At 67.8% G+C, this 22091-nt stretch overlaps 1 protein-coding gene across 3 annotated transcripts in view; it reads right to left on the bottom strand.

Moving 5' to 3' along the window:
- RPS6KA2 (ribosomal protein S6 kinase A2) overlaps positions 1-22091 on the bottom strand; it is a 160539-nt gene that overhangs the window by 22134 nt on the left and 116314 nt on the right. For all 3 annotated transcript variants that reach the window (XM_016128111.2, XM_016128110.2, XM_016128112.2), the window contains 10 exons: positions 21690-21770; positions 19556-19635; positions 17456-17562; positions 15338-15375; positions 13850-13992; positions 8156-8226; positions 6579-6667; positions 6032-6096; positions 1078-1180; positions 8-135 (listed from right to left, as the gene is read on the bottom strand). In XM_016128111.2, coding sequence (XP_015983597.2) covers positions 8-135; positions 1078-1180; positions 6032-6096; positions 6579-6667; positions 8156-8226; positions 13850-13992; positions 15338-15375; positions 17456-17562; positions 19556-19635; positions 21690-21770 — 905 coding nt within the window. The remainder of the gene's footprint in view (positions 1-7; positions 136-1077; positions 1181-6031; positions 6097-6578; positions 6668-8155; positions 8227-13849; positions 13993-15337; positions 15376-17455; positions 17563-19555; positions 19636-21689; positions 21771-22091) is intronic.

Raw genomic sequence — 22091 nt, forward strand, 5'->3', positions numbered from 1 at the left:
CAGGTACCTGCACGACGGGGTGCACGGGGGTGGGCGCCTCCTGCTGCGAGGCCTCCTGGGCCAGGCTGGAGGCCACGAAGCTGAACCCTCGGAACAGGTGGTGAGCGTTGGCGCTGGGGGGGACGCCAGGGGAGTCTGCAGGGGACAAGGGAGACGTCAGTCTTGCAGGGGGGGCCAGGCGGCGGTGGGTGCGGCCACACCGGGCGCGCGGTGCGCGTGGTGCGTGCGGTGCGCGTGTTGGGGAGACCGCACGCAGGTTTAGGAACGCAGAACCACAGGCGGCCGCACTGTCATCCGTTTCCGTTGGTCCCATGAGTATTTTCTGACTGTGCAATGGGCTGAGGGTTTTCACACCTTAGACAAGCCCCCCCGCCCCTGGTCAGCGTGCTCCAGGGGCGCCCATGTGTGACGGGGACGCCAAGCCAGCTTTAGCTGAGAGCACGCGGTGAGCTCTGTGCGCCGACCCCCTGCGGCGCCCGGAAGCAGCGTCCCCCCTGTTGGGGCCGCAGCCGCTCAGTGGGCCCCCCGCCCGCCCCTCCCCTGCCCCACCGACCTGCCCACCGTGGGTGGGAAACGAGCTTGTCCCAACAGCCCCGCCAGAGGGACACGTGATCCCCAGTCCCGCCTGCACCCACGTGGCATTTTGTGCTTGACCCCCTGTCTGTTTCATGAGCATCTTCTAAAAACCACAACCCATTTCAGACTCAGAAGCAGGGCGAGAACCCCGTGTCGCACGAAGCGGCCACTAACCACGGCGGGCCGCAGTGGGGCCCCCGAATCTCCAGGGGCTCGTGCATGAGCTTTATTAAAAACAACCGCACCGTGATGTCACGGACTGACCTGCGCCCCGAATTCCCATGCCGAAGCCCGCACCGCCGGGGCACTGCCTGTGGGATCGGGCGTGTCGGAAGCTAACCACGGTTAATGGGGTCACCAGCGTCCTGACCGTGTTTCCCATGCCAGCATTCTCGAAGCCAGGACTCTGCTTCCTGGGCGCCCATCCCTACCTGGCCAGCAGGACGACCCGCCGATCGCCGGCTGGCAGCAGGGTGCTGCCCCCCTCACGCGGGCACACACCTGTGGGCGTCCGGGCTGTGAACTCGGGGTCGAAGTGGAAGGTGTCCTCCGGCCTGCCCACCGCAGGCTTGAAGGGCGGCTTGATCTCCTTCCGGTACAGTTTCTGCGGGAGAGGCCGGGCGGGCTGAGCGGGCGCAGGGGCCACGGGGGGCGCGAGGGACGTGGATGGCCCCTCGGGACCGCGACGTGTGTGCGGCCGCACACGCGGCGCCCTCCCCGCCAAGCTCCGTGTTCACGCCGCGGCTCAGGCTGTGAGGCCTGGAGGGGGTGCTGCCTGCTTTCCACTTCAGCCTTTACTTGGAACCTGACCGGACGGCCGCGACGCGCCCCGCCCCAGGCCGCTGCGGGCAGGAGGCCTGCGACAGGGCGCCCTCCAGGGAGCGGCAGGGCCTGCAGCGACTCTGCTCCCAAAGGAGGCCGAGGGCTCTCCCCCGGAGAGGATGCAGTCAGGTCGCCTGGGAACATGGGTCACAGCGACAGCCATCGTGCAGAGCCGGGCACCTGGCTGGCCTCACACCGGCCGCGGGCCTTGGGAGCCAGGAGGGCCTCGCCGTAACCGTTCGGCACAGGCTTCCCCCGTCCTGCCGGGCCGGAGGGGCCCAGGCGTGGCTGGGACCCCCACTCCCAGAGTTGTCCTGGGGGCTTCTGTTGCCACATGCCCGGAGCCCAGCGCTGTCAGGGACACCTGGGGTGGGGGGCGGGGAACGGTCACCCTTGTTGAGATCTGCCCTAAATCTCTCAATCCCACGGAAAAGCAGACTTTACAGATGAGAAGCTGAGGCTCAGGCGGGGCAGGTGACTTGCCCAAAGTCACGAGCATCTAAGGGGCAAACGGGGAGGGATGGCTGGGGTGGGAGCTCGGTCTCCCGACTCTCCTGGGTACAGGGTTCCAGAAGCGCCCAGGACCAGGGTCCAGCTAGAGGGAGGAGGGTGCCGAAGCCCCGGTTGCTGCCCAGGACGCGGCCTCCCAGGAGCCCCCTGGCCCGAGGAAGCTGCAGATGCGGCTGCCCGAGCAACGGCGACATCCGTGGTCAGGGGCCTGGAGGCTGCTCTGACTAGTGGCTGCTGGGCTCCCACTGGCGTGAGCACTTGGGACCCGTCAGCGAGGACGAGCGAACTCAGGCCCGCCTCGTCCGGCCCTTCCCTGCGCTGCAGGAACAGGTTCCTCAGGCCAGAAAGAGGAAGGCGTGGCCTGTCCTGGCGACGCCCTCCTGCACCTGTCACAGGACTCTGGACACCCGGGGGCAGCTCTGCGCCCAGCATGAACGAGCTCACGGCCAGACCCCCGGCCCCAGCTCGGCCCGTCCCCTCACGCCAGAGGGCCCCCTTCTGTGACGCTCGCGCTGGGTCATTAATCGGCGTCTGTTCCCGACACGTCAGAGTCACGGCCTCCCCTCTGCGCACACATGCCCTCCAGGGCCTTCCGACGCGGGTGGGGGTGGAGCCTCTGCCACACGGCCGGGGGCCTCTGCCTTCACCGTCAGGGACTGATTTACACACACGCACACACGTGCACATGCACACACACACACGCACACACGCGGGTTGTCACTTAATCCCAGTGAGAGATGTTTCGCGTCTGGAAATTGAAACTCACACAGTTCAGCTCCTCTCTCCACCCCAAGGCCACGCCGCAGGGGCCCACGGGGCCCGCAGGGGCAGGAGTGGGGGCAGCTGTCTGTCACTCCAGCTCCTGCTGGAACCCTGCCCCGTCCGCGTGTGCCCTTTCCCGCGTCCGGAGCCAGCCCGTGCTTTCGCCAGGGAGACCCTCACTGACCGAAGCGAGTGCGTGCAGCCCGCCCGGGTGTGCCGGAGGGGGCGCTGTCCGTACCCCAGGTAGCGCCCTTGCCCGCACCCCCACCCCCGTCCCGAAATGCTGGTCCCCTGCTGATGGGGCCCGTGAGCGCCGCCTGTCCACGGCGGCCCCAGAACACCACCCGCCGTCCGCTGAGGTCCCCACGATTTTGGTCTGGTTGCGAGCAGGCAGCAAAGGGCCTCATAGGCCACCTGGGCACCCGGGGCCGGCCACTCGGCCCCTTGGCGGCCCCCTCACACCTGATGCAACCCTCGAGGCCCGTCGACTCCTTCCTGTCACTGGGTGATGTCTCTGGGTCGCTGTCACACATGCTTTTCCTTCCCTGTGTCCACACCCCGGCGTGGGGCTGAGGCTTCGGGGCGCCTCACTGTGGAAGGGGGTGCGCAGGGCTGAGTCACGCGTGAGCCGCAGCAGCATTCTGCACCATCCTGACCTGGCTCCCTCTGAGCCTCCGGAGCGGTGCGGCCGTGTGGGCCGCAGGCTCGCGCCCGTCTGTCCCGGATTCGAGCAGCGACCGCGGGATTTCACGTCACGGGCATCAGGGCTCGATCGGGGCTGGGAGGCCTTCGCAGGACGAGGAGGGGATGCAGGGAGCAGGTGAAGATGGGCCCTGTTCGGTGGAGCAGAGGGCGCTGGAGCCCGGGGTCAGACCCGACGTCCGTCCTCCGTGGGCAGAGCTGGCTCTGGGCGTTTGGGAACTCGCGGGACTGGGCGGAGGCCGCGGCTGCAGACGACCCCCGAGGCCACGACGCCGACCCACGCAGGGCGGGCGGGCGCTGGACGGTCCATGGCACGTCTGCCCCGCGCTGCTGGAGGGGCGGCACCCGCCCGCACGGCGCCCGCCGGCGGTGACGCCCCCGAGCCGGGCCCCAGCGGTTCCGAGCCCGGCGCGAGCGTTCGCAGAGCAGTCTGGCCGGGTTCCACGGAAGTGGCAGCTACCACGAGAACGACGGGATGGAAACCTTCTCCCGGGCCGCGGGAGGGACCGCGGGAGGGACCGACACGGGCCCGCGGGGCGCTGGGCCACGCGGCCGCCTCCGAGCTCCTGCGGGCGGCTCCAACGCGCTCCGGCAGATCTCCCGGCGACCTTGGGCGCTCTGCTCAGCGTCCCATGCCTCGGTTTCCCCCAGGACTCCCTCATGCCTCACCGAATGACAGCTGGTGGTTTCAGAGTATAAATAGAACGCGGCCAGCACAGGTACTCGCATGGACGGAAGTCGCCGTGGTAACAAACATCGAACAGTCCCAGCGAGGGGCTCGGCCTCCGCCGGGATGCAGGGAGCTGTGGGCCAACGTCGGCCTGTGAGGGCGCCTGCGGCCGCCGTTCCCCGTCGCGGGGGGCCGTGTCTCTGCACTGGCTCCCGCGGCCCGGGTGGGTACCGTCCGGGGAGCTCTGCTTCGGGCCGGTGCTGATTCTGCGTCCCCAGCATAGCTGCAGCCCCAGGGATTGAACGCAGCCCGAGCCAGACTCTCCCGATGCCCTCGGTCCATGATGACCTCTAGTGGTCCACCTAGCCGTCCGCCAGAGCAAGTTCTCAGGAAGGAGCCTCCCGCACGGACCCATCTGTCGGGCCCGAAGGCCGGCTGACGGCAGAGCGTGACGAGCAGGGGCCGCGGCCCCCACGTCTGAGCCCGTTACAGGGGACCCCGGGGAGAAGTGCTGGGTGACAGGCACTTAGACTTCTGCAGGCCGTCTGGGGTCACAGAAGCAAGCAGGACGCAGGCGGGGCGAGGCCGGCGCGGGGCCCCAGGGGAGCGCCAGCGGGGAGCCGGCTTCTCGCCGTCCTGCTGAGCGGCTTCGTGGCAGAGGGACCACCTCGTGGTCACGACGCTCATTGCAAACGCGGCTCCGCTGTGGTTTCCAGTCATCAGAGCTGCGGACCAGACGCCCACGGGCACCTCGCCTTCTGCTGTCTGCTCGCGGGCCGTCAGCTTCCCCGGGCGTGTGACGGGGCCGAGCTTGGCCGGGGCGAGGCAGTGGCACCGACGGTGGCCGACAGACACAGGAGAGCGGGCAGGCTCACGGCTGAGATGGGAGACGGCCCACCAGCCCTGGGCCGGGCCGCGGCGGCTGAACGACACATGGTCCTGGGCGGATCTCTTGGGGGTAGGGCCCCCCGCCTTGTCCGTTCCCACTCACGCTCTCTGACCGCACACCCACTGCGCGCCTGTCCTGTCTGTGGCCGGGTGATGACAAGCTCGCGCACAGTGCCCTCGACCGCGAGGCACCCTGCTCCCCGCGACACGCACGGGCCGCGGCCCACCGATCAAGCCGACGATGCGCACAGGGCGTGTGTCCGAGCCCCGCTCGGCCCTGCTCAGACGCAGCCGGAGCGGCCGCCTGCTGTTCCCTGTCCCCGCCTGCCACCTCGGCAAACGCGGCAGTGACCGTGAACGTGCTTGGTCCTAAGGCATCGGAAGGGTCTCTCTCCAAAACCAACGCAAACAAAAATGAACGAAATGAAACGTGGAGCGCGACAGGGAGCCTCCCGGCCGTGGCTGCAGCCCCGTCGCTGGGACGGGGGCTGAGAGCCACCCGACTGGCTCGCAGGTCCCGACCGGGTTCCAGCTGCACGGCCAGGACAGCCGCGTGCGGAGCCGACTCGCGGGGCGTCTGCTCCGGGCTTCGCGGCCCGGGGCTTTCCGGATGCTCGTGACCCGGCTGGCACCGCGTCCAGGGCCACCGCGATGTCACGGTCCCCACGCCTCAGAGCTGCCTTCGTTCCTCCTGGGCCCCTTCTCGGCGGAGACAGTGGCCGCCCCCCGGCCACCCCCCTGAGCCAAGTCCTTGCGTTAACTGGTCACTGGAGCGGGGGACCAGGGCTTCCTTCCCTCCCAGCTGCAGACCACGGGACCACCCATCCCCCACTGCACCCTGCCCAGCTGCCGCCCCAGGCCCAGCTGGCCACCCTCCCTCTCCCGCCCAGGCGGTCCTCAGGTTTGCCAGGCGGGTCTGTGTGGGAGGGCGGGTGGAGCCCCAAGCTGCCACTCACAGAGCCTGCAGGGGGGCCCCGGACGCGTGTGCATTGGGGCCCTGGACGCGTGTGTATTGGGGCCCCGGACCGTGTGCATTGGGGCCCCGGACGCGTGTGTATTGGGGTCCCGGATGCGTGTGCAGGGGGCCCCGGCGCGACTTACGTTCCAGTCCACGGTGGCAAAGAAAGGGTGCCGCTTGATCTCCTCCACGCCGTCGCTGCCAGCGCCTGTGGCGGGGACAAGGTCGCGAGTGAGCGGCAGGCGCCTTCCCTGCGGGAGCTTTGGACACACGAGGCCCTTGCCCGAGACCTGCCGGGAAGGCAACTCCGGGAACCTTTCCGCAGAGAATTACTCGGAAAGTGAATCGGCACTTGGGCGACGTAAGCAAACGTCAATTTCAACACGTGCCGAGGTTTCTTAAGCCACACGGATTAAACGGAAGTGGCGTCTCCATTGTTCTGTCTTTAGTTTGCATTGTTCCGAAAGTCAGGACGTCACATGGGCTGGCAAAAGTCCCTGTGTGAAGCAGCGACTCCTGCACATCGCGCGAGCCCGGGTGTCGCTGTGCGGGGACAGTGCGTGAGAGCATCCCCACCCCCCACCCAGGGCCTTCCGCTGTCAGTGAACCCGAGAGGAGAGCCGGGGCGGGGGCGGGCAGCCGGCCCGGTCCCCGTGTGCCCCCCCCCCACCGCACGGGCACGGGGCTCACCCAGACGGTTGCAGGGGTTCCGCTTGAAGAGCGCACGCAGCAGGCTCTGGGCCTCGGGGCTGAGGAACTGAGGCATGCCCAGCTTGGCCCTGCAAAGCGAGGATGCTCGGGAGAGGCGGCCCCGGGGAACCAGCTTCTGCCGTGCGCAGCTGCCACCCAGACAGCCCATCTCAGCCCGCGTGGCCCCGGGCGGCAGCGCCCGGACGTTCAGGTCTTAGGGCCTTGGCCCTCCCGGAGGTCGTGGGGCCCGGGGTGCGTGTGTGTGCGCGGCGCTGCCCCCACGGGAGGTTAAAGCAGAGGGCCTCACGCCGGCTGCGTAGTCACTCGTGTAAAGAGTGACACAGCCTCCGAGAAGAGACGAGGCCGCCGCGGACGTGAGCAGAGCGCGCCACGGGCGTGGACGACGGGTCCTCGTGAGCAGAGGCACCGGCCACACTGGGACCGGGTGCTGGGACTCGGCGGGGTCCCCTCGCCCGCCTGGGCGCCCGCTCTGCCGCCCGGGGGTCGGGACCACCGCTGGGCGCCACGCCTGAGAACGCGGTCAGTCCCACGTGACCGGTCCCGGGCCACACCTGTGATCTGCGGGACGGACTAGTCCAGCTTCAGGAGCGTACACATCTTGCTACCCCTTAGGGTGGAAAGGAACCGCGGCCATCAGCACAGAAACAAGGGGCCGCAGCTCCGGGGGCCGCTCGCAAGGTGAGGCCGCCTGACGCGGGAAGGCCCCAGTGGAACCCCCTTTAGGGCCCCCCCCCCCCGCCCCGCCGACCTCTCTCCTTCCATTTGTGCAATGGTGTCACCTGCAACGCTTAGGCTTTTCAGGCGTCTCTCGACTTTGCGGAGCTCACAGAGCACGTGCGGGGTGAGAGGGAGCTGGCGGGGCGGGCGGCAGCTCTGGGACGACCCCTCGACCCACGGCAAGTCCCCTCCGCGGCTCCGCGGCGAGACGCTGCTTTGGAGTCCCCCCGGCACCCGTGTCTGGCCACCTCCCTGAGACCGCTTCCCCACCCCTCAGGGGCTCTTCCCCCCGGGGCCCCTTCCCCCTCCCACCCCCGGCCCTCCTGCCGACACCTCGCCCAGCAGCAGACTCTGAATGTGTGACTCTGAATGTGCGACAGCCGTGTGACTCTCTGGGGTAAAACCCAAGTGCGTGGTAAAGGACGCCTCACGAGAATTCAGGAGAAAATCACGTTTGCATTTTGTCACCTGGGCAAGCCAGTGGGAGAGCCCAGGCACCTGCATGGGGGGGGGCAGGTGGGATGGACAGGAAGTCCGCACCTGCCTTCTCCGGAGCCCCCCGGCCGCGGCCCTGTGAACCTGGCCTTGACTCCTGAGGTCGCCAGCCCTCGCATCGGAAGACCGTGCGTCAGACGCGGAGGGCTATGCCTGACGGAAGAGCCAGTCTCTGCTAGAAGACTCCATCAGAATCGCCTGGTGACCCTCCTCGCGGCTGGCGCTTCAGCCGGGAACGGTCACTGTTGCCAGTATCCACCTGACAGCCCTGGTTTCGAGGGCCGACGCTCTTGGCATCGGGGGGCCGACAGGTACAGGGCAAACCGTGGGGGTCCCCTACTCACTTGAGGACGAGGGCCATGGTCTCCTTCCTGTCCTTCCCCTGGAATGGCAAGGACCCCGTCAGCATCTCGAACTGCGGGGCGACACAGAACGGGACAGTGAGTGCTCAGGCCGAGGACTGAACAGCGGGGAGCCCAGGCGGGCAAGACGCAGCCGGGGCTCAGCCGTGGGAAGCCCGGGCCGCTGTGCAGGGCCACAGCTCGGGGCGGAGCTGCTGCTCAGCAGGGAGGGGACAAGCGATAACCGGCGAGGAACTGTGGCAGGCGAGGGCGCCGAGTGCCGTGCAGAGAGGAGGCGGGGCGGGCGGTGGGGACGGGGACGGCCCGTCACGCCGGCCATCTTCTCAGGGGTCGGCGGGGACCCCATCCTTCTCTGGTGGGTGCTGGGGAGGGGGCTGGGCGAGGAGGAAGCGGGGGACCGCTGGGTCGGGCCAGACGTCGGTGGCCCGTGAGTATGGCCTGTTAACAAGGTCTGTGAAGACCAGGTGGCACCGATGACCCCGCCCCCGCCCCGCCACAGGCTCAGCTCTCAGAAAACAGGCGGATGCCCGCGGGGCGCCGGGGTGGGGCCCGCACCAGGCAGGACCGCGGGCCGCCGGCCCTGCGTGAGGCGTCCCGGTCCCACGGGCAGCCCCGGCGACAGGGACGCTGTGGCGGTGGCCTGGGACCGCAGGGTCTTACCAGGGTGACGGGCCCACCTCGGCACTTCTGAGGGCCTGGGGGGGCAGCGACCACAAGCCCTTTTCTTAAAAAGAGGACACTGAGCCCAATAGACGCGCGTAGAAGTGCCGATCCCCCCTAGGGTCCTACGTCACCTCCCACTAGGAGGGACGGACTCAGGGCAGGCGCCCCCGACCCCGCCGTGCCCCCGCCGCGCGCACCCTCGTCCTGAGCCTTCACTGCAGGCGTCGCTGCCCCTCCAAAACGCGCCCTCCGGTGTCTCTCCCTCTGCGCTGTGAAAATCTTGGGAGGTGCAGCAAAGCAGAGAAACCAAAAGGCTCTCCCGAGGCCCCGTCATCCAGGGAGAGCCCCAGCTCACGTTTGCTCTCCTGCTAGTCCTTTCTGCGAGCCGTTTTTTTTTTTAATATAGATAAGGTTTTGTGTACTACCTTTTCACAGACTAGTACAAACTCTCTCAATGCTTGTATAATCTTCGCAACATCACTTACACGTGGATACGCCATCGTATAACAGTGTATCTATTGTTGGACACTTTGAATGTTTCCAGTCCCACGCTATTGCAACATCGAAACGCACATTAAGGTTTTCCTAAGATTGGGCATCACTTTCACAAGCCTTCCAGAAGCGAAATCACGAGCTTAAAGAAGTGAATGTATTTAAGGCCTTGTTAATATTACTGGTCTACTGACTGAAAAGTAGAATTTTAAAATGAAGATGTAAATCCCTGCCCACTCAGAGGTCTGAAGGCTACTCGGCCATTCGGTGGAGGCAGCAGAGCAGACGGGCTGCAGGCAAACAATCACTGTGCATAAACAACGAGACTGAGTCCACCGAGGCTCCAAACACAGGCGCGGTCACGTGGAGAGGCAGGTGCTCCGGGCAGATGAGCTTCTCGTCCGATGAAGCCGACCACACAAATTAAAATCTCTCTTAAAACAGAATCACATTAGTGAAAGAAATTCTCTTCCTACTTTCCCCGCCTCATCTCCTTCTGTCCCTCTTTCTTTCCTGAGTCTGGAATTAACGGAATTCCACTTCGGGGCGAAGCCTTGCTGGCCACGTGGAACGAGGAAGCCGTTTGCTTGACTCCCGCTACCCAGACCGGGCCCTCCGGACGCCCGCGTGTCGCGTTTGCTCCGGGCCAGCGTCACGTCGCACTCGCTAACGCTCAGGGTCCCGAGCCTCGTGCCCTCCACCCCCTCTTCCCGCCTCGGTGGCCGGCTGCGCAGGGGGAGGCCCCGCCACCCCGAGCGCACAGAGCGTCCCATGTGACGGTGCACGCGGGCGTCTGGTAGGCGCGTCCTGGGGGTGACGACGGCGGTGGCGGCGGTGGCGCTGCTGGTTGGGCAGCCCCCACCCGAGCCCCTCAGGGGTCCCCGTGTCGGACGTGGGGAGGGTCACTCGGTGTCGCCAGGGGCGCGTGCCCAGGACGCCCCGCGGGGAGAGCCGTGCTGGGGGCTGGGGTCTCGACCCCGAGTGACGTGCAGGGCACGCTGATGGTGGCTGTGGCTCGCGGTGGCCCGCACTTGAGCGCACCCGCTGGGGGGGGGGCGCCCCAAGAGATTCACTCGCAAGTCAGCGCCCGGCAGCTGCAGAAGTGGGAGCGGACCGGAGAGGCGCGGGTGCCGTGCCACTGTGAGTGGTCACCGTGCTTCTGCGGGGACAGACACCTCGCTCCGTCCACAGCCTGGCTCTCGGCTGACTCTCGATGATGCTGAGACATTTCCCAGCGTCCAGAGACGACTGGGACTGGGGGCGTTTGGGGGAGCTGTGCCAACTGCTGTGGAGGGGCCAGGGCTGCAGCTCAGCAAGGCACAGGACGCACCCTCAACCCCACCCCGCGAAGGAGCTGGGCCGAAGGCCCCGTCTGAAGGGACGTCCGGCGAACCCAGGCGGGCGGCCGGGCGGCTCGGGCACACCAGCCCAGGCGCTCCAGGCAGCAGGATGCGGTTCTCTGGGAGGGGGACACGTCGTAACCGGCAGCCTAGAGTTCAAGTGCGTTCGGCGGCCAATATTCTCGAAGAGAAACGAAGAGAAATGAAGAGCAGGTTATTCTCTCCGCCTGGGGGAGGGTGAGGACGAAGCTTCTGATGGAATCGTCCGAGGCGGTGGCTGTCGGCGCGGTGAGGAGGGGTGGGGCTGGATCGGGCTCCGGGGCCACGCACGTCCGTGGGAGGTGTCGGCGTGTGCGAGGGACCCCAGCTCGCAGCTCATGACGCCGAGCACTCTGTGCCAGGCCAGCTCCAGGGCCTGAGGCCACTGCCCTGCCCTGTCCCCCAGAGACAGCCCCAGGAGGAGGGGCAGCTGTCCCCGCCTTCTGCAGTGGCCGTGCCCGAGCCCGACTGGCCACGTCTGCGGGAGCCGCACACTGCCCACGCGCACGGACGCCGTGTGACCCTCCACACACTTGGAGCCACTGCTCCAGGAAGCAAGGCAGGCTCACGTGCAAACCCGGAGCCCTCGGTGCGCAGGCCGGACGAGCCGTCGACCCCAACTCCCAGGCCAGGCTGGACGGCAGCAACGGACCCTCACCGCGGAGCCCGTCACGCCTGCTCGAGCCGTCTCCAGCCACGCGCCTGGCCCGACACTCGGCTGCTCCACGACAGGGGTTTCTGCAGTCGACACACACGTCTGCACTCGAGCTCCGTGGAGGCGCCGGTGGCTTCTCCGGTGACACGGGGGACGTGCCCCAGGGAAGACGGGCGGCGGCCCCTCGTGTGAAAGCCGGTCCCACGGGGCCCTCAGGGCTCTGTGCCCTCTGGAGCGAGGCTGGTGGGGCCGCCTGACAAGCAGCGCGCTCCGAGCCGCTCTCCTCTGGGCTCGGCTGAGACACGGCACCAAACGCCCCCCGAGACTCGCCCGTCACGGCCAGTGGGAATTCGGGAGCCACTCCTGGGCTGCCTGAGGGAGCGCTGGCAGCAGCGGCCCTGTCGCCGGCCTGCGGCTGGCTACCGTGGCGGGGGCGCGAGGGCCTGCGGGCGGGTCTCAGCGAGGACGCGGCTTCCCGACAAGGGCGGGCACCCGGCCCGGCCCTCCTGCTCCTGGCGCCTCGTGGGCACGGCTGTGAGGGGAGAGACCGGCGTCTTTCCCGCGTGCCGTCTGTCGGCTCGCAGCAAACGTGGAGACGCTTCTCAGCTCCGGCTGCGTCGGCGGCGGAGCGACTCCCCTCCTCCTTCGTGCGCGGGCACGAGACCGTCCTGGAGCGAGCGTGGCCCACCCGCCCGGCTGCCGCGAGGCGCTGAGCGCGGGAGGCGCTGAGCTGGCTTTGACGTGTACGCGGCTTCGGCTGTCGGCCGCCGCGTCGTCCCTTCGCGGCCCTGGGCCGGCCGCCTGTGCTTGGCAGTATCGGTCACACCGAGATGCATGCGGCCGCACCTTGCGACTTCGGCTCATCAGGAAGAGGGTTATCCGGAGAAGCGCCGCGTGGTCACCCGCAAGCCCAGTTTGCTCGCTTCCTGTCACCTGCGCGGGCTTCGGGTTTGGTCTGGGAGGAAGCGATGACAGCGAGAGGTCGCCGGGGGGGAGGACAGAGCCGAGTTGAGATGGGGTGCGGGGACGATGACAGGAGCCCCTCCTTGCACGGGCCGCGCTCCCGGACGGGGACACGGACACCACACGCTGGGGCTGGAGCCGAGCTGCGGACGCGGAGGGCGCCAGGCAGAGGGCGGAGCTGCCCCTTGACCCGTCGCCCCTCTCGACTCAGACCCGGCCCGGCAGGAGGTGGCAGAGCAGGCGAGGCCGGAGACCGTGGCGGGCTGCCTCGCCGGCTCCGCACGGCGGTGGAGCGCACCGCAGCCAATGCCGGGACGCGTCTGGAAACGCACGAACTCAGCGACAAGCCCCCGGCCGCCGGCCACCACTCGTGGGGCCTGCGCATGCCGCCGACGCGTCTCGGTCACTCCGCCTCAGCCGCCGTGTGACGTGCTGCGACTCCGCTTGAGGGAGCGGCCTTCTTGCTGTCATTTGACTTTCCTTGCAGGTGGCTGGCAGGGGACGCAATGTGCTGGCCCTGGGACAGGAGCACCCCCCGCCGTGACGTGGACGGCCCTCACTGAGCTGGCATTCTGGTCTGGGGCGTGGGAGCCGCCTCCTGAGACTTCCAGGGACACCTGCCCACAGGGAGCCTGGCGGTCCAGCACTCCGAGCCCACGGGGCTGAGCGGTGGACCCCGAGACCAGGTGGCCGATGCCCCCGAGGCCCCAGGACCAGCCTCAGGCTCCCCAGACACACCTCGGGACCAGAACCGCAGCTGGGGCAGCCCGTGGGTCTGCAGCCCGGGTCTGGGGCGGGCGCGGTGGGAGACGGGTGGGCTGCGGCTGAGGGGGCGGCCGGGGCGGCCGGGGTGCACGCGCCGCGCCTCGTCGGACCTGCTCGCACCCCTGTGGCCTCCGTTCTCTCCTGGGCCGAGTGCACCAGACGGAGGGGCCGGGCGGCCCTGCAGCGCCGTGAGGCTGTGCTGGCCCAGTGGCAGGCGGGGCGGCCGAGCACGCAGCCCGGCGGGCGGGGTGGGGAGGGCCACGTGGGGGCGGGCACGGGGATGGGGAGCCAGCGCCGAGTCCATCGCGACGACAGAATGCCCGGAGTGGACGGCGCCTGGGCACAGGCTCTGTGAACACGCGATCGCAAGAAAATTCGAGCGTCTGGATGTCGACGTGACGACGTTTCGCTCCTTGTGTGTTTTAGCCCGTGATCGTTTCTGTGACTGAGTGGAAGGGTTCTGAAGAAGGACGTTCAATGTGAAACCACCGCCCCCCTTACCATCCCCACGTCGAGCCTGCGCGTGCGCGAAGCACAGAGACGGCTTCGGCCGGGCCCTTCGCGCAGCCCTGTCCTCGTCCCGGGACAGCGGGGACGCGAGGCGGGCAGGGGCGTGGCGGGAACGCTGGGGAGGGGGCTGGCGGCCGCCTCGGGGCCGAGTCGAGTCCCGCATCGCGTGGGGCCTTGCTCTGCGGGGCGGGGCCGGTCTCTGAGCCGGCCTGGGGGGGCGCGGGGCGGGAGGGGCGGGCGGGCCGTTACCATGAGCACGCCGAAGGACCACCAGTCCGCGCTCTGCGTGTGTCCCCGCCGGTTCACCACCTCGGGCGCCATGTACTCGATGGTGCCGCAGAACGAGTAGGCCCTCTTGTCGTGGTCGATGGCCTCCTTGCTCAGCCCGAAATCTGGGGGCGAACAGCACACAGCAGCGCTCAGTCATGCAGCGTTTGGGGCCGGGCCCACGCCGAGCCCCACGGCGGGGGACTCTGGTGTCACTTACGCAGACCTGCCTGTCAGGGTGTGACCTCCCCGCCAGCCCTGCCTGGCCCACACGCCCCCGCGACGAGGGCACCCGGCGACTTCCCCATCGGCCTCCTGCAGCCATCTGCAGGAGTGCCTTGTAAGGGCACCAAGAGGCTGAACTGCTTAGGGACCAACAGGAGTCCCCGGGAGGCAGGCCGAGACCGAGAGGCAGAGGTGCCGCTTGACGGGACGGGAAGGGGTGCCCAGGTGGTGAGGCTGGGCGGGGAAGCCGGCCGGGTCTGAGGGCCTTTCAGAGCGTCCGCCGCGGGGTGTCCGGGGGGTGCCCCCCCACCTCCCTGAGGACTCTGCTCAGTCCTACTCCAGGCGGTGCCCGCGTGCCCGGCACTCAGTGGGTGAAGCACACGGCGAGGGCAGGCGCTAAGGTCGCGGCCCTCGGTTCACCGTCCGAAACGGAGGAGACGTCACCTCCTTCCCGGGCCGGGCGAGGCTGGCGCGCGACACGTGCCCGGTGGGCACAGCAAACGCCCGCGTGGCTCCCAGGGACCTGCTCTGCTCATCGGAGTTTTGCGGCGTGTTTGCAATTTGGCCCAAATTACAAACTGTTGCTTATTATTGGGTGGGGTCACGAATAAATACTGCGTCAGAAAAAGCCAAAACTCTATAAAATGACAAATAAATCTGAGGCGGGGGCTCCACGCCCATTCCAGCTGCTGCTGCCCACGTGTGGCTTGTATGTCACGTGGGCGGGTCTCCACTCGGCAGAGAAAACACGAACCACCAGCAGAACCTTAAACCTACACGAGACGAGTTCTGAGCAGAGAAAGGGCCGGCCTCCCCCGGAAGTGACCGGTGCTGGTTCGGGGCACGCGGTGGGGCGTGTGTGGTGAGGCCAGGCCGGGGTCGACCCCGGAGCCTGCGACCAGGTCGCCTGGCATGGCGAAGGGAACCCTGCAGGCGTGGCTGTCCAGGGCCCTGGGACGGGAGGTTATCCTGGGTCACCAGGTGGCCCCGGGAAGCAGCAGGGCACTAGTGAGGAGGGGGCGGGACCAGAGTCCCCGAGATGGGCGCTGCCGGCCCCGGGGAGGGCGGGCGGCCTCGAGCCCGGGACGTGGTGGCCGGGGGGGTGGGCAGCCTCGAGCCCGGGACGTGGTGGCCCAGGAACGTGGTGGCCGGGAGAAGCTGAGGCCTGGGACGGCTGCTCCCTGTGGCCTCTGGGTCTGCAGGGCTCAGGCGAGGTTCCCGGGGAGACCGGCACCGTCCACAAACCTGTGATCTTGATGTGTCCCTCTTCGTCCAGGAGGATGCTGAAAGACGGGAAGAGAACAGGTGGCCGGTCAGCCGCGGGCTGGCTGGGGGCCCGGTGGCCTCGGGGGAGGCCCCGGGCCCTGGGGCGCAGTCCGGCAGGCACGTGCTGCCGGCAGACGCGGGGTCCAGGGCCCGCTCCCCGGCCAGCCTCTTCTGCGAGGTCGGGGCTGCTCGGGTCTCCAGCATTCACGGAGGCAAAGGGGCCCGTGTTCTCACACCTGGGTACCCAGGGAAACACTGGGGACTTAGGTGAGAGGACTTAGTCCCGCGGGATGCTCCGGGGCCCTCCAGACTGCCTCTGTGAATGCTCACGTGGGGAAGAGGCTGAGAGGCCTCACGTGGGGAAGAGGCTGAGAGGCCCAGGACCGTCCTGGCCTGTGGGCACCCAGGACCCCCGAGCGGGCACGTCCTGCCCCCAGACAGGCCCTCGGTATCCAGGGGGCTCCTCCTGATCCCCAGATCTCCCCAAGCCCCACCTGGCTGTTAGGGCCAACCTGACCCTGGGGGCCTGGGACATCTTGGGCTTTGGCCACAGGAGCCTTTGGGCTCAGCAGGCTTCACCTTGTGATAGGAGCTTGTCCCACTGGGCCCCCGCAGGGTGGAGAGCTGGCCACACCCTCCCGGGTCCCGTGGAGGTGGCGGCCACACAGCAGTGTGAATCCCCTGAACGCTGCGACCCTGTCCACCTGACAGTGGTAAGTGCTGCACTGCCGTTCACGCCACCACTAAGCAAAACGTCTCAAAAAAACGCCTTGTGCTCCATGGAACCGGGAAGGGCACCGCCGCGGCGTGTCACGGAGACGGCGACCCGCCACGAGAGAGGCAGACGGGCTCCCCTCTGCCGCTCGCCACGCTCCGCCCGTGCCCGGGGGCGAGCGCTTCGGGATGAGCCCCTGCCCGTCCTGCGTGACGACACGGGCTTTCTGCCACGACCTGCCACCGCATGTCACTGCTTTCGGCGTCAGGACCCCTGGGCCTTACAAAGAAGCGGGGCGCACGCTCCGCGGTGTGGGGGCGCACGGCCGGGGCTGGCGCCGTCCGCGGGTGGAGACACCCGGGGCCGGGCCCGTCGCGATGACCTGCACGTTTATCTGCACACGCGGCTGGCACCGCGTCACCGAGTCCCGGCAGGGGGACTTTGCATCACCACGGACATGACGTCACCGGCTCCCGGGCGAAGCCAAGTGCGTCCCCTAAACGACTCCCTGTGTCCTGAATCGGCCTCAGAGAGGAGGCGAGTGCTCCCCGCTCAGTGAGGGGCCTGGGGCGCAGGCCGCACCCCCTCCCGGTGACGTCTCAGCTCCCGGGGCGGCTGCCCGTGCCCCCCGGGCCCCAACGGTGCAGGGCAGGTGCGGGCCGCACAGGACGGTGACCAGGGAGCGAGGAGGCCCGTGACTTCGCCCCGGGGACGCCTGCAGTGCCATGGCCTCCCCGAGGTCGCCCCCTTTCAAGGGGCCACTCCTACCCCCCGGGTCAGCGCCACGTGGAAAGTGTCAGAAAAAGCCCGGAACGCAAACACCGTTGCTGTGAGAGACTCGCTCTCTAACTCAGGGGGGTTGGCAAGACACCCCGGACATGAGGGCGCGGATGGTGGCTGCCAGCGTGCCAGACGCATCGGAACGCGGCCCGGGGCATCTCGTGCCGCTGCGTCTGGGTGAAACTCTAGGAAGAGCTCGTCCGCCTCGTCACCTGGTTGAAGGGGCTTCCGGGGGCTTCCGGAATCTACACACAGGACGAGAAGGGTCACACCAGCGGGGGGAGGGGCCTCGTGGCGGGAGGGGGGTGTGGCACGAGGCGCGGGTGCCTCCCGCCTGTCCAGCCCGACCTGATGGCGGGACGTGGGCCCCGGGAGTACCCTCCGCATTTCAGCAGCAGCCACACCCGTGCCTGGTGCCTTTCGGGGGGCAGGCGGAAGCTGCTCGCCCCGCTCGGGAGCCCTGCGTGGGAGGCGCCAGCATAAGGCGTCCCCTGCCCACCTCCCGACGTGCACGTGTGTGGGAATTAAACACTGAGTGCTGGCCGCTGCCGTGGGCCGGCAAGACGGGGGTGTGGGGGCCTGCGCCCCACTTCGCTACTCACTTCTCAGGTTTCAGGTCTCTGTAGATGACCCCCAGGCCGTGCAGGTGGTCCAGGGCCAAGGCCAGCTCAGCCAGGTAGAACTTGACGTCCTCCTCCGTGAACATCACCTGGCGACAGCGAGAGGACCAGGGCGGTCGGCGGGTCTGCGGCGCCCACGACGGCCCCGCCCCGCGCTCCTGGCTCCGGACACGGGAGGCCGCGGTCCGGCCACGGCGCCAAGGCCGTGCAGCCCAGGGCGCCCTGCAAAGACGGCCCGTGGGCCTCGTGAGCGGGCGCCTGGCGCTGCCCCCGCTCCCGGTCCTCCAGCCCCGGCCGTCACGCAGCTCCGGGGCGCCTGTCTGGGTCTGCGTCTTAGCACGAGTGCTTCCGGCGTGAACCCGCTCGATTTCTGCACCCCGCAAAGCCGCACCCCGAGCGCCCACGAGGCGCTGCACGGAGAGCGCCTCGCGCCCGCCCCGCCCTCCTCTGCCCTCCCGTCTCCACCGCGGGTGCGTGCAAACCACCCCTGGCCGCCACACGACACACACGCGGTGCAGTGCCTCGGGGTGCCCGGGGCCCCGGGAGGCTGGTCGGACGTGTGGGCTCAGGGGCACCCCGATTCAGGCGAGCTAGATCACACTGACTTTGAGGTCACGGCCTCGCGACGACGTTGCCCCGTCCCGCTGGCCGTGAGCAGCAGCACAGACTTGTGTGGCCACCTCAGCAGGCGGCCAGATGGTCATCAGGAACCATTGTCACATTTGCCACGAGAAATGGACAGCACGGGGCCTCGAAGCCGTCCGTTCTCTCCCATGAAAACCCACAGCAGGAGCCCGGCAAGCATGGAGTCAAGGGGGGCCGCGAGGGGACCGGACGGTGGCCGCGTGCGGAGCACGCTGCCCGTGGGGCCGGGAGCCATGGCCCGCAGTCCCAGTGCCATCGGGGGCCCGCTGCCCCACCTCCCACGCCCAGCCGGCGCCTTTCCTGGCTGGGTGCTTCTTTTCTAAAGAGGTCGCTGTCTCCCGTGGCTCATTCGCGGTCTGGCCGCTGACGGCCCTGCAGCTGACCTTGCACCCGGGCACTCGGGGAGCGGCCACATCTCTCTACCCGTCTGGATCTCGGGGCACATCTCAGCGTCGTCCCCACGTACAAACGACAAGTAAGTTCCCCGTAGACCGAGACGCCCCAGGGATGCGAGTCCCTGAAGGCGGTCGGTGGGGTGACCTGGCCGACACACGGCTGGCAGCGTGCCCGATGGACTCGCCCAACGAGCACATGCAAGGGCGGCCGCCATGCCCCCGGGAACCCCCGGTGTCTGCCGAGCCCGACAACCTCGCCGCTGCTCTGAAGTGGGGGGCCGCTGTGTGTCGAGGACGGTCGCACGGACTCGGGACGGGGAGCCCAGCGCCGTCACCGCCCCGGCAGTCGGGGCGTCGGGCCCTCCACCCGCAGAGCAGGGCGCTCACCCCGCTTGTGGGGCTAGGGCCGCGCCCGCTGCGAGGCATCCCGCAGAGCCAGGCGCTCGGGCGTGGTGAGGGCGCGGACCAGACCCCGGGGGCTGCGGGCGGCTGGTGTGAGGGGCGGAGCCCGGCCCGGCCCTGGCCGCGGTGACGGCACCTTCCCGCGTGGGCGGCAGTGTCGGGGCCTCGGCTGCCACCTGCCCCACGCGGGGCGGGAAACGGGTGAGGACGGCCGCAGAGCGCCCAGGGCCCTGCGCAGTCGCCTGCCCTGCCCACGTCCAAGGACGACAGCGCTTCCCTGTGCAGCCCGTGTGACTTCCTTACACACACACATGCCCCGTACTACCACACCCTGCACACGCACACACTGTGCAAACACGTACACACACCCCGTACTCACACACCCTGCACACGTACACACACTCAGCACATGCACATACATCATGCACACACACCGTGCACACACACGCCCTGCAAATGCACACCTACACACCCTGCACTCACATATGCATGCATACCCTGCACACTCGCACACACACATCCAGCACATGCTCACAATCCGTGTACACACACACACGCACATACCTCCCTTCGTGCCCTCCCCCTGTCCCCGGGTCCTGGACAGACGCCGACAGCCCACGCGCCCTGGGGGGGCCTGTACCTCCTTGGAGAGCCTGGTGAAGAGGTCCCCTCCCCGCAGGAAGTCCAGGATCAGGTAGAGCTTCCCCTCCGTCTGGAAGGCTGTGGAGGAGAGAGAGAGAGTGTGGCAGCGGTCACGGCCCCAGCGGTCCCCGGGGGTGGACACTGTCCCCCGGGCTCACTGGCCCCGCAGTACCGTGCGGTCCGCACGCTGGGGCGCTTCAGAGACGGGCTGGAACCGGGGGCGCCAGCGTGCCGGGGCGGCGCTTGGGACAGCGAGTGGCGTTAAAGAGCTCTGTCCCCGTCACTCTCACCAAGGGTGCTGAGGGTTCCTCCCTTTTCCTCTCCTCCGCCTGTCCCCCTCCCCACGTCCCCCCTCTTCCATCACAACGGGGATGGAAAGGCGCAGGGAGGGCAGTGCTTGCAGGTCCCCCCTTGTCATCATCACGACCAGAGTCGGACTTTGGGTGCCAGCGGGTCTCCCTGAGTCGCTTCTGCCGGCAGGAGTCTAGAGAGAGCCGGCCGAAGGCTGCGACCAAGGCTGGTCGCGTCTCCTTCCTGTCAAAAAGCACTCTACACTCGGGGCTCCAGGGCACCTGTCACCTGATGCCGGCGCTGGTGACCGGGTGGCCTGTCCCATGTTTGATCACAGAGCCAAAATTATGCGCTCGCTGTCTGTTTCTGGCCACAGGAGCCCGCAGAGCTGCCGCCCACCACGGAGGCAGGGCGGGCCTCCGGCGACAGGGGCCGAACGAGCCCGCGAGGGTCAAGGCCGCCCCACCCCCGGGGGCCGTGGGCTCCGGAGCTCCGATGCTGCCGCTCGTCATCTCTGTTGCACACACAGGAAGCGGGCGTGAGGGGCCGGACAGCTCTGCATGCCTCGGATATTGGGTCTCAGAAACAGGGCCTCCGACCAGAAAGCCGTTGTCAGAATCGAGCGACCTGAGGATCGAATGCTCTGTCCCAGGGCTGGACGGGCAGACAGAGGACACCTATCACGGATCGACCTCAGAGATCACGCGGAAGACGTGTTTAAACATCTGTAAGGAGCCCGGCTCTTCAGACAAGCCCCTGGACCAACCGAAGTGCCACGTGGTGCTGGGCAAGGCCCCAGCGACCCGCTGTGCAGAGGGGGCGGCGCGCAGAGGGGGGGCGGGCAGAGGGGGCGGCGCGCCACGGGGCCCCGGCTGTGCGTGGAGAGCCCGAGGCCGCTGCCCAGGCCCGAGGGGTGCCGGCCGCTGCTCGCTCCCGGCAAGCGCGCCTCCACGTTTGCTCTATTTCCGAAGGGAAAAGCCACGGAATTTCCACACGAGACCGAGCCGTTTCTCAGTAACAGGAGAAACTCGCCAGCAAAGAGCGGCCTCTGCCCCCCCACCGCTGGCCTGCGTCTTGCGCCTTCACCCCGCGTGTGTGCGAATGTCCCCGCGACGACCCCAGCTCCTCCCTCCCTGGTCAGGCCTTTCGGACCCGCGAGGTGCCAGTTTTTTTTCTGTGCTTTCAGTCCCGTTAGTTACTCGAGTGGGGCGGTAAACTTAACGTGGCCAGGCGTGACTCTGCCCTCGCCGTTTTATCTGTTTTTAAATGTGACGATTTCACTCCTTGCTTCTGAGGACATAAAATGTCCCCACCATATGTGGTTTTGGGAAAACTGTTTGATCTGAGCTTCTGTTTTCTTCTCTGAAAAATGGAAGCACTAAGCTACCTTGAAAGGACATTTTGGCGCATCGGTGAACTACCGCCTTCTAAACGCCTGGAACGCCACGTCCACGCAACGTGTGTGCGGGAGGGCGGCCCGTCCCCTTACACCCGCCACCGGGTCGCGGGGCGTCTTCTTCTGAAACTGCACAAAGATACGTCGTAGCGTCACCCCGCCCCAGACTCCCTTCTACCACTCAACCCGGGACGATAATTTAATGAATAATCACGTACGGTCACCTCACGTGAGGTCTTTGAGACAAAAATAAGGCATCTTGCTCCTTTAGAGAAGAAACACAGAGATGAAGGACTCGGGGAGGGAAGGTCGCCGGCCAGACGGGACCGGACGCCGAGCCCGGCATCTTCTGACTCACTAGGCTCTTTTCGTGTCCTGTGGTTTGGGGGAGGTCGTCCTAGGTCCCGTTAAAAGTCGGTTATTGTATTTATTGTACCGTATTTACCATAATGAAGCTTTACAATGAAGGGGTGGTTCACTTCTGCCAAAATGTCTCTCTCCATCTTGGATCTGACTCGGTCCCGAACTGCAAAAGAGGAAAACGGAGGCTCTGAAGTCAGGAGTCAGGGCTCCGACGGGCACGGGGCCTGAAACGCCGACGAAGGACCCCCCCACCCCCCCCACCCCCGCACTCTGCTACGGGTCCCAGACACGCACGCGCGCTCAGAGGCTGGCCGACGGCCCCGCTCAGGCCCTCGGCAGGTGCGGCTGCGTGCAGTGGGGCGCGTCTGCGCTCACGCTCTCCGCTCGCACACACGCACACGCACGCGCACGCACACGCACGCGCACGCGCGCCAGCCTCGAGTCCGACAGCGAGTGGTGGGCGCCGCGACGCCCGGCCTCAGGC

Source organism: Rousettus aegyptiacus, unplaced genomic scaffold, assembly GCF_014176215.1.
Source record: "Rousettus aegyptiacus isolate mRouAeg1 unplaced genomic scaffold, mRouAeg1.p scaffold_m13_p_1, whole genome shotgun sequence".
Lineage (NCBI taxonomy): Eukaryota > Metazoa > Chordata > Mammalia > Chiroptera > Pteropodidae > Rousettus > Rousettus aegyptiacus.